Source organism: Carassius auratus, chromosome 4 (assembly GCF_003368295.1).
Source record: "Carassius auratus strain Wakin chromosome 4, ASM336829v1, whole genome shotgun sequence".
NCBI lineage: Eukaryota > Metazoa > Chordata > Actinopteri > Cypriniformes > Cyprinidae > Carassius > Carassius auratus.
In genome coordinates this window covers 11,686,188-11,701,823 of record NC_039246.1, presented here as the reverse complement: position 1 = coordinate 11,701,823, position 15,636 = coordinate 11,686,188, and the positions used below count along the sequence as shown (strand labels likewise).

At 39.0% G+C, this 15,636-nt stretch overlaps 1 protein-coding gene across 2 annotated transcripts; it reads left to right on the top strand.

Moving 5' to 3' along the window:
• Positions 1-2,113: 2,113 nt before the first annotated feature.
• LOC113058578 (transmembrane protein 168-A-like) lies at positions 2,114-10,303 on the top strand. Of its 2 annotated transcripts, none has more exons than XM_026226609.1 (5): positions 2,114-2,206; positions 2,938-4,102; positions 5,257-5,399; positions 7,577-7,842; positions 9,216-10,303. In XM_026226609.1, the coding sequence occupies exons 2-5, from the start codon at positions 3,014-3,016 to the stop codon at positions 9,761-9,763; spliced, it is 2,046 nt and encodes a 681-aa protein (XP_026082394.1). In that variant the 5' UTR covers positions 2,114-2,206; positions 2,938-3,013; the 3' UTR covers positions 9,764-10,303. The 2 variants fall into 2 exon arrangements, with proteins under 2 accessions (XP_026082394.1, XP_026082402.1); XM_026226617.1 differs by having other exon boundaries at positions 2,150-2,265.
• The last annotated feature ends 5,333 nt before the right edge of the window (positions 10,304-15,636 follow it).

The window sequence follows — 15,636 nt, the reverse complement described above, 5'->3', positions numbered from 1 at the left end:
ACAATGTAACACACAAAAATCTAACAGGAAGTATCTAGATTTTCTTTTTAAAACACAACCAATCAAAATGGCACGCTAACCAATCAAGGCTTTAGAATAGGCCTATACTGGAAATAAACATCTACACAACTCCACATGTGTACTGTGTAATACTGTATTCACAACCACAAATGCTTGCAGCAAAAGAAAAGTTTGGTTTCAGTCTGTCTCTCGTGTTTACTGTGAATATTTTCCACATCTCTCTGCCAATTAGGCTATTCAATCTTTAACAGCAATGTACATATGAGCTCATGAAAGAAGAGCTTAATTTGAATAACTGTGTGTATATGATATATCCAAAAATATAAAATTATGGCAAAGGTGTTGGCAACGTTTGTAAAAAAAAAAAAAAAAATTACTTTTGAGATGTGTTTGTGTGAGCAGGAAAACTGTAAGTCTAATGAACTTTATAAGTGCTCAAAATAAATTGAGGTTTAGTGAGCGAGTCAAATGTTGATTCAGTAACCGCTATGACTGATTCACTGAATTGACTCATACAACAGCCTAATTCAAATGGTATTTGAGGTCGTGAAAGCTTTTCAACAAATGAATATATGAATCTAATACATGAAGCTTATTGAAGGATTTGTTACAGCAACAACAACAATATGTGTATATGTATTTGTATGTATATATGTATATGTACACAATATCATATTTGTTTTTGCGTTTAGTCTGAGGACAATTCAATAAAAAGATGTGTTTTGACATGTCAAAACAACACGGCCATGGTGATTTGAGACTATTTTGGTCGGAAAATTTCAAAATGTTTAGCCTCCCTAAAATTAAACAAAGTCTTTCACGAGCTGCTGTTAATCTTAAGTCCTTCTTCATCGCCAAAGTAAAAGATATAATGTATTTGCACACTTGGTTTTGATGGACAGTGGGTAAATATACATTTGATCCAAGCATCTGTTCTACGGTAAAATTTATATTTTACGCAGAGGTATATCTACAGCTTCAGTGCGTGCATCAGCTGTTAGAAACCATTTATTTTAGACTGAACAATTGCTGCTAATCCATTTAAAAGGAGAACCGACTCAAGAGTTCATTCATTTGCGAACCGGGAATCGTTCATTCTGATTCTTAACAGAAAATATGCAGGAATGCTGAAAACTAAAATATTACCAGTTATTGTGTAACCTTTACCACAGACCTGATCATTAAATGGGTTTTGCATTACCAGTTTTGCTTGGTAAAATGACACAAAATCCTTTATAGATATTTGTGTAAGTTTAGCTGATTTATTATTTATATAAAGTAGATTCCTAGCCTTCTTCAGTAGGGTCATGCACCAGCTGAGCAACTGCCATTGAAATGAATGACACTAGTTTTCTCCAAGTATTATATAGACCTCCTTGATGTAGGTAGTAGACAGCTATGTGAGCTCATAACCCCCCCCCCCCATCCCCCACCCCCCCTCTGTATGCTTGCAGAAGTTTGTGTGGGAGGAAGCCTGCCTTGTTTTACCCATTCAGGGAGCTCCTACCTACGCAGGAACCTTGGAGAGAAAATGCCTTTGCTATGGGTTCCATTTTCGGAGCTGATCATAAAAGGAGAGAGCCGCTTCACGCCAGTGTTTTTAAAGCATACTGAGAGATTTATGATTTCTATTATAAAGGTTCTGTTTATAATGCTTGATATTAAGAATTTTATTTTTGCCATAAAAATGAGAAATTATCATAACTGATGCATCTTATAAAGCTTGCCCATAAATACATAATAATGCATGGCTTTACGCATTTCTTCAAATCACTCAGCCCACAGATAGTAACACTTAATCGATAGCCACAAAACATTCACATTCTAGGACCTTTTATTTATTTGTTTGTTTGTTTGTGCAGGTTGCACATGCTGTGTGAAAAAAAAAAAAAATCTGTATCCGAGCAAATAATCGAAATAATAATAATACAGCAATAATAATACAGAATGACTTTTTTTTTTTAAATCATTGCAACTCAACAAATGCACTGGACTCAAAACATTTTATATATATACAATAAACAATTAACTGTATTTAATATGACAACACCTGAAAATGGAAGTGATAAGCACAAAGTCAATGCGGATTTTATACTTCGCCTTTGTCCCGTCTCTGCTGCCGTAGTTCGGAGTCCGGAAGTATCATGGACATCGGGAAGCCAAAAACTCGTTGTTGTGAACAAATGTAAGAAATTTTCAGATTGCATATGTTATTTTTAAACGAAGATGAGATGAATTACATAAGTAAGTCGTTAATACTCACATTTCGAAGTGTTATCGCGATATATAAATGCCTTCAGTGTTTACAGTGATAAAGTTGAGTGTCTGGTCTGTGCTGTTCATGTGGCAGTTTCACATCTGACTTCTATTAATCCTGAACTTTGGCACTCGTATTGTATCGAACAGGATCGACCAACATAACTATTATGTATACATCGTTGTCAAAAAAATCGTATGATCGTTTTAATTTGGCAAAACCATCAAATGCTTAAAACAACTGATCTCCTCTCTCTTTTTGTTTAAGTTACATGTATATAAAGGTGACACCAGGGCTAGTTGCACACCTTTCACTCCAGTTACAGTGAATATTACTGTTGAGATGTTTTTTAAATTCAGCATCTAAATATAAACAGTGTTCTGTACATTCATACAGTTTGTAGTGTATTCTGTAAAGGAAATATGCACATTTGTATAATTGGACTTTAAAGACAAAACCTTTGATTTACCAGAGTGAAATCATATATATATATATATATATATATATATATATATATATATATATATATATATATATATATATATATATATATTGCATGCTTGATCAATACATCAATTATATGAATGTGTTTTTGATATTTTTGTAATTGCATCACTGACTTTAGTACTAACACCCCTTTGTTCTATTATTAATTTTAGTGGAATGCATCAACATTGTCTTTCCTAGTCTTGGAGCAGTGAGGCCTAATCCTCTGTGATTATAGCCTATTCAAAAATGTCAGGCCAAGAGGAATCAGACAAGGATGTGGACATGTGGTCCTCCCTCCGCTGTCTGGGGTATCTCTCCAGCTTCAATTTGCTGGTAGCCGTGTGCTTGGGAATGTACGTACGATGGGAACAGACTGCAGAGCCCGTGATTCTGGTCATCTTCATCTTGGGTTTGTTCGTATCAGCCATAGCCTGTATCCTCTATTACTACTTTTCAATGGAGTTGGCCAGTTTAAGTCTCTTCCACCTGTGGTTCGGCTTCCTGCAGGGACTCCTGTGCTTCCTGAACAGCCCGTCTCTGGAGAACGACATAAAAGAGAAGGTTACAAACTACCTGTTGCTCTCTAGTGTGGCTGTTCGGACGCTTTGGGCCCTAACAGATCGTCTGTGCAGCAGCACTATGTATAAACCAGTCGTTCTCACCTCATGTGAGTTTCTAGAGCTCCTGGGATTTGCCGTCGCAAGCATCAGCTTGGTATTCCACAAATCGCTGTCCATGATTGCTCTGACATTATCGTTAACGGCCCTCGTCATGGACCTTCGCATGAAGTCGCCCTTGGCTCTCCCTAATCTAGCCTGCTTTGCTGTGATCAGCGGCGCTACCTTCTTCCACTCCTTGGAGATCCAAGCAAACCCCTTTGCGTTCAGCTGCTTCCTGGGCCGGCTTATCTGTGAGCCTCTTCTGGATGTGTACTTCAGCAGTTTGTCGGCGACAGAGCGCTGGAAGCAGTTTCTCTCAGCCGGTCGTCTACGGAGGAGATTTTCTCTGTTCCCGCTGGCATTCATCGAGCTGGCCTTCTTTGTGCTTTGTGCCTTGAAGCTGGGTAACTTGAAAGTTTGGTACCTGGTCATCCCTGGCTTCTGCATCTTTGGCCTTTTGTGGATCCTGTGCCACATGGTGTTCCTCGTCTCACTATGGTGCTTCCACACCAAGCTAAGCGAGTGTCAGAAGACGTGGGCAACCCAACGCTCAGAAACGCTCAGTTTGGACAGGATCATGGCCTCTAGGGGCATGCGTCATTTCTGCCTCATCTCTGAGCGGCTGGTGCTCTTCTGCCTGATGTCCACCATCATACTAGGGGCCGTCTCATGGCAGGTAAAGCATGTTGAATAATGTTTTCAGAATCATTCTGATTTATCTAGATATCATGAATCCTGTCCTTAACAGCCAGCGCCAAAGAACAATGAATTTGCATTGCCATCCTATCACTCAAACCACTTTTAAAGGTGTCAATAGGCACATTTGTTTCATAAATGCTAGTAAAAAGCATAATTTACATAAAAATGAAAATTATGGCATTATGAACTTACCCTCAAGTCATTCTAAACCTCTGTGACTGGTTTGTCACCCTAACCCTAACACAAAATAAACACCAATAAAATAAAAGTCAATGTATCCAATGTATTGGGGGGGGGGGGGGTTGTTACCAACATTCTTCAAGATACCTTCTTCTGTGTTCTGCAGACTAAAGTTCCTTTAGAATGACATTAGGGTGAGTGAATGATAACATAAATTACTTCATATTTTTATTGAAGTATTCTTTTAATATAGTCAAAATAATATATGCCATAATATCTTGTCTACACCAATAATTCATAGTGTTGGGGACAACTAATCCAGCCATCAGGCCTTGGGCACAAGTGCCAAATCTAACCTTTAAAGTAAGCCACTTACAGATATGAATGTTGCAATGAGTCAACTTTTCTAATGTTATCCAGCATGTAAAGCAAATGCAATGTTTCATTTTTTTTGATTATGGAAACAGTATATGCTGGTGAGTCAGAGGTATATCCAGGCTGTAGTACCCTTGATTAAAATGAACAGGCCTGAGAACAAGAGGAATACTAGCATACTGCTCACTGAGGACTGCACAGTGTGCTCTATTTGTAAAGCAATTGTATGCGAAACATTATGTAGCATGCAACAGAATAATGTAGAATTTAAATTTAGATTCACATGGCATCATCACATTGCATGTTTAATTTAGCATGTGGCATCTGATAAACTTAAAATTGAAAATCAATTTGAGCAAATATCAATGTTGAAATTAATCTAAACAGCTAGAGTAGTGAGCTAATACGCTATTGCCAGCATAGCCTCTTTTATTGTGATTTTGTGATCTTGTGTGCATACATCAAGATGTGCATGTCAGTCTTTTGAAACTCTGCCTTTAAGTTAGAGTGTGTTTGTTTGGATGTACCTCTGAATCCACTTCAGAGTTGTTGATCACCAAGGGTTCCTCTCCACAGGTCACTAATGGACTCTTCATGAGTGTGTTTTTAGTGGTACTGCCACTGGAGTCTCTGGCTCATGGACTCTTCCATGAACTGGGAAACTGCTTGGGAGGCACCTGTGTTGGGTATGCAGTGGTAATTCCCACTTGCTACAGCAGGTACATACACATATACACAACAGAGATACTGCATACAAACACATTTCACATTTCAAACTTACATGTTCAACCTGTTCAACTTCAGTCACAAGTACATTGATAGAAATCAATGCCATGCAAAATGCTTCTCATTGATGTGTTATATAACAAACATTAATACCTGAGAAACTGTTTTTCTTATGAATCATATTTCTTAGTTTACATGCACTTACATGTATTCATCTAGCAGAAGCTTAAAGTGACTTCCAACTGAGAAATACTTGTAATTTATTATAGAGTAATAATATTAGCAGCAATGCAAGACTGAACTTCAAGTGAAATTCCGTTTCGGAGAAAATACATTGAAAGGGAATATTTTTTATTATTATCTGAAATGCTTTTATTTATGCTCGTGGATTAATTTTTTCTTCTGTTTGTGTCAATCCATATATACAAGGTAAATATCTGTACCCACTGCAAAAGTATATTTATATATTTATTATTAGTTGTTGGGTGGGCCATGGTCTACACTAGTATTTTTCCCCAATGGCCACGCACAATGCTTTAACATGACCTCTTTCCATCCTTTCTCTTACCCTTATAAATAAACAGTTTTTCCTATTTTACTCTTAATACTTTGACAGTATATGCAAATGACTTCTATTTTGATTGGCCTTTATTTACCAGTATAGTTCTCGTTGTTCTTCAGGTGAGGTCAAGTTGTTGAATACTGAATAGATTTTGATATTTGAATCTGACCGTTGTTGTGTTTTCACTAGGATGTAGATAAAGTATTTTAAAACAGCTTGTTTTGTTCATGTATCTGAATCAGGAAGATGATTGAAGTAATAATCATGATCACACTCTTGCTCATCTTGAATCTGCATCACCATCAGTCCTTTGCTATGTGTCCAGAAATAGAAGGGTGGAAAACCACCCCAGATTGGATCTTATGAACACATGTTAGCGTTGAATAAGCTCATAGCCTTTAATAAACTTGTCTATTGCTGGTCCTGCTGGGGGAAGCATGTGCCATGCATACTGAGAGAGCGAGAGTGGGGTACAGGGCAGGCCTTCAGTCGGGTCGCTGATTATGATGTCGATTTGGATGCAGCTCCACAGCCTCTTCACGCTTAGTATTCCAGCACTGTTGGTGAAAAGGCTCAGTGTGGAGCGGGCGCATGAGGGGAATGTAGCAAGGTGTAATCTTCCATTTGATGGGTACAGATCATGTTTTTACCATGACAAGGGCCTCTTGGGAAGATGAGGGGGAAATGCTCAGGTCGACAGGCTCGCCTTCAGCAGCAATAGCTCGTTTTCATTCTTAGCAGATGCTGTGGTACTGTTTCCTCTCGCATTTAAAAGGGAAGAGCTCTGGCCATCCTCCAAATCTTCTGATGATTCACCCAGAAAGCATTTTAATAGTTTATATAAAGTGTGAACAATTTATTAGCCCTTTTAATTAAAATCTTGTTTATCTGTTCTGATAAATGCCTTGTTGCTAGTAAACTTCTTGTGAAATGGCATTTCAGTGAATTATTTTTAAAATGTTGTGTTGGGGAATGAGAGGCGTTGAACCAGGGATGGGTTGAGCAGAAAAAATAGGATCAAACAGGAAAGCTACTAGATTGAGAGAGAAGAAAGAGTCCTGACAAACAAGCTCAGAGAAGCGGTCATTTACGCTTGAATAGATCAGCACCTGCCTGGGTAGTTTCATGGGTCACTGTGCCTTAGACTTGCCATTTCAGTCTTCAACGAGCATGGGAAATTATCTTTCAACACTGCAACCACAAAGAATTGGTCTTGGTTTTATAATCACAATCTTTGGAAAGCAATGGTATGGGGAGAATCATAATGGTCTTGGTTGCTAATTGTTGACTGTTCTTGGTGATATTTACCGCGGAAGCTTTGCTGTGCTCTTTTAGAAAGGCAGAACGGGTTAGGTTGACCCTGCGAGGAGCTGCTAAATTACAAAAAAAAGTATTACAAAAAAGAATTAACATCACCCTTTCTATGGCCTTTCTCCTTTTCTTTGTAACTTTTTTCTCCATCTTACATTTTCGAAACTTTTTTGAATTCACTTTCCATTGTGCTTATCCCTCTTCTTTTTTGTACATGGGTCAGTGTACACTCATAAGGTCAAGGTGACCCAGTTAGCAATTCAGAATCATTTTATCCTCTTTCTCCATGGGATGCAGTGCGGATGGACAGCCATTGCTGTTGCCTCCGGGGCAAGGCCAGGAATTGCACTCCACAGCTACTTTGAACGCTGTGCAGAGGCTCTTCTCCCACCACCTCATCCAGACCTTTGGATGTGACTACTCCACCAGTCTAAGCCTGGACACCCTGCAGGCCAATCTGCGCTCCTTTCTGGAGCTCTGCACCACAGAAGGCCCACGTCATGACACCTACATCCTCTACTACAGTGGCCACACACTTCCCAGTGGAGACTGGACTCTGGCAGGTAAGAGCTGGATAGCAGTTGCAATTTGTAGGGCAGAAATTATCTAAATTAAACAGAGTGAAGGTTATGAATTGTACAGTGTGTATAGGTGAAAATGTGTGTATGAAGACCCAAACTCAATTTATTTCTGTATGTCATGCACCAATCGGGAGTTATTCATATCACCTGTTCTTAAATGCTAAAATCAATATTGCTTTTTCAGGTCTTTGTAAAAGACATCAAGGCATGAATGCTTTTATTTTGGCTGGGCTTTAGCAATTTATCGTTCTGAAAGCTCTCCGAACTGTAAAGATATATCTTGGCACCATCGCTCCACCATGCTTTATCTTCCTGCCGGTGTGTGCGTCCTGTAACTCGGTGAGGTATTAATCCTTATGAGCGATATGGGATGTCACAGCCTCTGTCATACTGTTTGATCAGAGCAGGGGGGGTGAGAAACAGCCAGGAATCCTCATTCAGTTTTTGAACAAGGTTCTTGCAGAGCGTTATTCACAGTCTTTCCCACAGCATGGCAAACTGTCAGATTTCTTACACCTTTTCCGTGTTGCTCGCACTGTCTCTCTCCTTTCCCCTGCAGCAACAGCCAGTCACATCTTTGCTTGCTTTATTTGTGAATGGGAATTTCTCGAGTTCAAGCTGCTGCAATGATGATTGAATAAACTCGTTTTTTGAACTAGTCTAGAGTTGGCAACCCCTTGGTAGTAAACAACCAAGGGCCAGATTTACTAACAGCTTGTGCCAGTGAAAACCATCTTTTGGCATTAAAGTAGTTCTGTCAGTATTTACTGAAGACGTGCAGCAGTGAAGAATTAGTGCTGACAAGTTGTGGACAGAGTTATATTCGCGCCTGATCTTACTGAATATGCATTTGTAGGATTTTCCCTACAGAGAGGTCAGTTTTCAAATGAATCACGAAACATGATTTACCTACGTTTGCTCTCGTCAAACTTACTGGCATTTGTGTCATTATTTAACACCCCAAATAGCATGTCTTTAACTGTTTTGCGCTAGAAAATGGCTGCATTTCTTGTTGCTAGGAGGAGGCACCACAGAGAACAGCAAGAGCGTGGTAGAAGGTTTTTTCCACGCACATTAATTTACTTGGAATGCCAGAACAACACATTATCCGAATCCTAACATATCCTAATGCTAATTTGCGCTTGGTAGATTGCATTGGTCATTATGGAAATTAGATGTTGCATATGTGTTCTTTAATTTGCACACTGTCAGTCAATCGCCCGTAGGAATTTTAACACCCATCAGCGCAGTATCGTAAAACTGGCCCCTAAGGTCTGGTACAGCCTCTTCTAGCCACCTGGTCAAGAAAATAAACTCCCTCTCTTTCCATTGATGACAACCTTTCTTGTTCACAGGTGGCGATTGCTTGCGTCTGCAGCAGATCCTTGATATGTGGAAGGAACGGAATGCCGGCTTCTCCTCCCGCCTCATCCTTGTCCTCGACACTGAGAATTCTGCGCCATGGGTGAAGGCGGTTCGAAAGGTGGAAAAGATGTATGTGGCAGTACAAGGAGCCAAGATGAGCCCCGTTCAGGATGCTGAAGCCCAGGAAGCCCCTCGATTGGGAGACTTCACCGCAGAGTGGGTGAAGTACAACTGCGATCCTGACAGTGGCGTGCAGTGGTCAGAGAGGGGTCGGGTCATCTCTGCTATATACGGTGTATCCAAACCCTGGAGTGACTACTCTCTCCACCTGCCAACTGGAAGTGATGTGGCCAAGCACTGGAAAACAAACTTCCCCAAGGCCACGTACCCACTGGTGGCTGTTGCGAACTGGTGCTGCGGACTCAACCTCCTGTGGCTATGTAGTGTGTGTTTGCGCTGCGTCAGAAGACTGAAACTTTCTTGGTTCCCTCCCAATATACTAGACACAGGGCAAGGGATTAAACTAGTCCGATCATAGGTGACCGGTTGGTTTGCCACTAAACAATGTACATATATCACCATATATCTTTTCTATGCAATTGGGATATGCTTTATTGACTGTTGCCTTTAACAAATAACTTTAAACAGTTATGGACAGGAAACTTGGATTGCTCAGTCTTCTGTTTATCTATGTGCCATATATACACAATATAGTCACTGTCTTCTCTCATATACAGCATTGTGACTATCAGCGCAGAGTGCCTTGTGTTAATTTATTAAGTTTTTAGTGGGTTTTCTAAGGATTTGGGTGAAATGTGTATTGCAATGTATTGGGTCTCAGGCAAAGTAAAGCAAGAAATTTAATTGTACCTTTTTAAAAGGTTGTTACTTTTTTTGACAAGCAGTAGAGCAGGTCTGAATTTAGTTGTTTTTCCAAGATCTCTACAAAAGCCAATGTTTAAACCATATCATGCCATATTCTATTTTGTATTGTCTGTAGAGTTTTTGTGTTGAAGAGATGACTTCATTAATTATTTTTCAACAGACCAGTATCCTTCAATAAAGACTGTTTAAAATAAATTAAGGTGGTGTTCTAGGTGTTTTTTAGTGATGATTAACTAGAATAGCTTGTTCTAGCACTACTGACTGCCTCGCTGTCAAAATCATTACAGTGCAAGGAAAAGTTCATTTTCTAAACTCTCACAATGTACAGTAAAAACAATAATCCTATACTGAAAATCCTTTCTGTCTCTTTCAAGCCAAAAAATGGAGGTTGACTGCATATAGCACTGCACTTTTTGAAAATACATGTGCATCTCAATAAATCTGAATGTTGTGGAAAAGTTCATTTATTTCAGTAATTCAACTCAAATTGTGAAACTTGTGTATTAAATAAATTCAGTGCACTCAGACTGAAGTAGTTTAAATCTTCGGTTCTATTAATTGTGATGATTTTGGCTCACATTTAACAAAAACCCACCAATTCACTATCTCAACAGATTATAATACTTCATAAAAAGCATTTTTATTGAATTGTTGGCCTTCTGGAAAGTATGTTTATTTACGGTACATTTACTCAATACTTGGTAGGGGCCCCTTTCAGGTCTGGTGAGTTTGTTGGCCAGTCAAGCACACCAACACCATGGTCATTTAAACAAATTTTGGTGCTTTTGGCAGTCTGGGCAGGTGCCAAATCCTGTTGGAAAATGAAATCAGCATCTTTAAAAAGCTGGTCAGCAGAAGGAAGCATGAAGTGCTCCAAAATGTCTTGGTAAACGTGTGCAGTGACTTTGGTTTTCAAAAAACACAATGGACCAACACCAGCAGATGACATTGCACCCCAAATCATCACAGACTGTGGAAACTTAACACTGGACTTCAAGTAACTTGGACTATGAGCTTCTCCATCATTCCTCCAGACTCTAGGACCTTGGTTTCCAAATGAAATACAAAACTTGCTCTCATCTGAGAAGAGGACTTTGGACCACTGAGCAACAGTCCAGTTCTTCTTCTCCTTAGACCAGGAAAGACGCCTCTGACATTGTCTGTGGTCCAGCAAATTCCTTGACACTTTTATGTGTGGAGGCTCTTGATGGCTTGACCCCAGCCTCAGTCCATTGCTTGTGAAGTTCACTCAAATTCTTGAATCAATTTTGCTTGACAATCCTCATAAGGCAGCAGTTCTTTCGAATTGAATGTGCATCTTTTTCTTTCACACTTTTTCCTTCCACTCAACTTTCTGTTAACATGCTTGGATACAGCACTCTGTGAACAGCCAGCTTATCTGACAGTTAATGTTTGTGGCTTACCCTCCTTGTGAAGGGTGTCAATGATTGTCTTCTGGACAATTGTCAGATCAGCAGTCTTCTCCATGATTGAGTAGCCTAGTGAACAAAACTGAGAGACCATTTTGAAGGCTCAGGAAATATTTGCAGGTGTTTTGAGTTGATTAGCTGATTGGCATGTCACCTTATTCTAATTTGTTGAGATAGTGAACTAGTGGATTTTTGTTAAATGTGAGCCAAAATCATCACAATTAAAAGAACCAAAGACTTAAACTACTTCAGTCTGTGTGCATTGAATTTATCTAATACACAAGTTTCACAATTTAGAGTTTTATTGAATTACTGAAATAAACTTTTCCACGACATTCTAATTTATTGAGATGCACCTGTAAATGAAATACCAATGACGTTTTAATGCACACAATTGAGTCATCAATATCCCAATGTACACCAGCTTGAGTTCCTTTTCCATGAAAATTCATGGTCACAATATCCTGATTCAGAACATAGAGAAAAGGGTAGAGTAATGAGATGAAGCACCTGACTCTGTTTTATATATAGCTGTAATGCAAATATATAGCATTTCAGTTATGTGAAAACAGGGCATGTAATGTCATGGAAACAGTGATTCTGTCAGTTTGTTCATTCTTGTCCTTTAGAGAGCATGACCTGCGTTTCACTGCAGCTGAACACATCTCCCAGGCAACATTTTAGAGTCACTTTCATGCATTTTATTAGTTCAGCACAGCAGGTGGGTGAACTACGGCTACCTTACCTTGAGGCTGTTCTTTCAAAGTGAGGGGGAAAACCTTTCCTTGCGTGTCTCTTAAAGGTATGTCAGTTTTATTAACTACCCTCCACAACCAAATTCCTACTACTTGTTGACATTTCTCTGTTGTTAGCAGAGGCTGAGTGTAGCATCTTTGCTAAGGTCAGTGATTTACAGTATGTACATTCGGCAGAATTGTTTTATGCAGAGATTAGATTAAAGCTAACTTCATCCTCTGAATTAGCATTGCTCTGCTTCATCCATAGAGGACTGCTGAGTCAGATCACGATGAACAAACACACACACACTCATCTGGACCTTGTGTGTCTTTCCAAATCCAGATACATCAGCTGTGAGTAAGCAGATGTCAGAGTCATATTATGAAATTGCACAACTGGGTCAGAATCATAACATGGAAATGCACAAGGTGCTTTCCACTCAACAAATAATTAATTTGAAGATATTCAATGCATGTTTAAAGACTTGATTTCTCATGAGAGCATGCAGAGACTCATGGCTTTTACCAGAGACAAATCAGTTGTAAAAAAAACAACAACTATTATTTTATTTTACATTACATGCTGATTGTGCTGGAGATGCCAATTCTAATCCTCCTCAGAGCGAACATTTGAGAAGAATTGGTGCCATGACCTGGAGGGGTTGACTGTAACAGAGTCCAGCTAGTTAGTGCTATGCAGGTAAACCTCACTCCTTTGATCTCAAGAGATGCACTAGCCACTGAAGCTAGGGGCCGCAGTGTTTGGCATCCTTGTTAGCACTCCTGCCTCCCATGGCAGAAATGCCATTTCAAATTGCACTTGTGGTGAGTAGAATCAAAGAGGTTACATTAGAGGCTTCTGCACCATGTAGTTCTAATAATTTAGGACTAGGAGCTAGCCATCTTGGTGGTTCCTAGAAAACCAATTTCTCCCTCTGTTTTTTTTTTTTTTTTTTTTTTTCTGGTTGCATTCCCACCGGCAGGAGGGATTCTGAAGCAGCTGACAGCAATGTCTTTGTTTGAGGCGTTTATGGATGTTAACCGTTGAATAGAGGACATCGTGATCGGAGCTGTTTCTATTGCATGTCGTGGGTCTCGTAATAATGGAGATGGAATGTAAACGCACAATATATGCGATTGAAAGGGCATGAAAATCTGACTGAATCTCCTATGACAATTTGCAGTGTTGCATATCACAGTGGCTGAGAAAAGAACACAATGCTGCAATAACAGGTTAATAAAATGTTTGTTTTTTTATACATTTGGCCAATCAATGTACACTTACTGGTAATTCCTATAGAACTGTTTTAGACCCTACTCTGAAGCAGGAGCTAATTTAGTTTCCCCCAAATGGATTTCCTAGAACTTAAATCGTTCCTAGTTCCAGTGGTGCGAACACACCAATAAATGGGTACTTCCTCTAATAGTTCTAGGAACTATGAAAAGATTCCCCTTGTGCGAAACCCCCTACTGACATCAAGAAAATAACTATGACATTAATTATAGATGCAAACAATAACATTCTGTTTATCCTACGTGCACTGTAGTTATGCCATTTACTGCTTAAAATACATTAGTTAAAAAGTATCCATTGCATGATCCCCTCTAGTGTATATGGTCTCAAAGCTCATAGCTCATCATTTCAATTGTGATTTCAAATTATTTATCTAAACAGCTGCAGTTGAATAGCTTGAATTAAAAGCGTTGATGTAGCCAAACAACCTTGCAAGGGTAATTAGCTCACCTGTCATGAGCAAAGCGAGGCAGAGAGACAGAGCGATGGCAGATAGAAACTCACTCAGTGGACTGTGTCTAAAATAGACTCTCCCCACAGATGCTTTGGATTGAATATAGTAATTAAATTCAATGCCAAGAGGAGTTTGAGACTGCAAATGAGAGACTCTTTATTGAATCACCTGGTAGCATGTTTTTTTTGTAGTTAAATGGCAATAATGTGCGTCTTATAATCTTTTATTATTGTTAGGATTTTAGACAAGGACAAATTTGTGTTTGCAAGATAACAGACTGTGAATATGAATGGTTAAAGGAAACTGATGGGTTTACAGGGTTTGTGTTATTTGTTTTTATGTTTAAAGTAAATACTGGTTCTTAATAATATTTGTGATACAGTCAGTACAAATTAGTCAACTGTTTTTTTCATTGTTTAATTTGTAGCCAAACATATAAATATTCTGCTTGTCCATTTCTTTCTGCTCTGTAATTGTTTGTTTCAGATTTACTTGCACTACTAAAGAGAGAAAATGAAGTATGGTTGGTTGCTGTACAGATAATCAGATGGTTTCTACCAGGCTAGAATGACACTTCTTGTCCAAAACTAGTCGTGAAGTGGACCAGACATAATGCAAGTCAAAACTATCCTCCCTATATAAGAAAGACTTTGAGGACAGTTTCATTTTAATGCATGTGCCTATTTTCAATTTTATTTTACTTTTGTTTTTGTGTTTTTGTTTTATTTTTTTTTGCCAAGAATCTCTCTTTCTCCATCTCAGTATTTCTTAGCTGTTGGGCAATTGGGCAGTGGAACGGAATGGCCTAATTTAGAGGCAGCTGACAGTGACTGTGCCTGAATTTAGTGTGTGTGTGATTTTGAAACTACATATATATATGCACACTGATACACACTGTTCCCTTCAGGATAGCTCATCCTCTGTGTGATGCAGTACGGAGCCAGTCCTGAATCTACTGCTAGTGAGCTTAATGATGTCTGACCTAGACACTGGAGGTGAAAGCTGTCCCACACAATTATATAAAAACATTGCAGGGTGTTTAATCTGCATAAAGCAGAAGTGCTCCCGCTCTTGGGAAGGGTTAATAACTAGCATAAAATGTCATTTCTGGAACTAGCTGATGTCAGTTCAGACCTTAATCAGGGTAGCACCATTTTTGTGACCCTGGACCACAAAACGAGTCATATAGCACGGGTATATTTGTAGCAATAGCCAGAAATACATTGTATGGGTCAAAATGATCTTTATTTATGACAATAATCATTAGGATATTAATTAAAGAACGAATTCCAGGAAGATATTTAGTAAATTTCCTACTGTAAATATATCAAAACCTAATTTTTGCTTAGTAATATGCACTGCTAAGAACTGGACAGCGTCTAACCTGATTAAGGTCTATTATATAAATAACGACAACACAAATAATTACATGGACACACAGAGTTCTGTTGTTTTGTAGGTACAACATTAACCTTGCACAGGATGATCGATACGACAGCGAGCCAGAACTTCTGACAACTTTTTATTTTCCTCTCAGTACCGTAACACACACAAAAGGTTCCACACATGCTATATGCATTATTATGTTACCGAATAGCACTTAATACTACA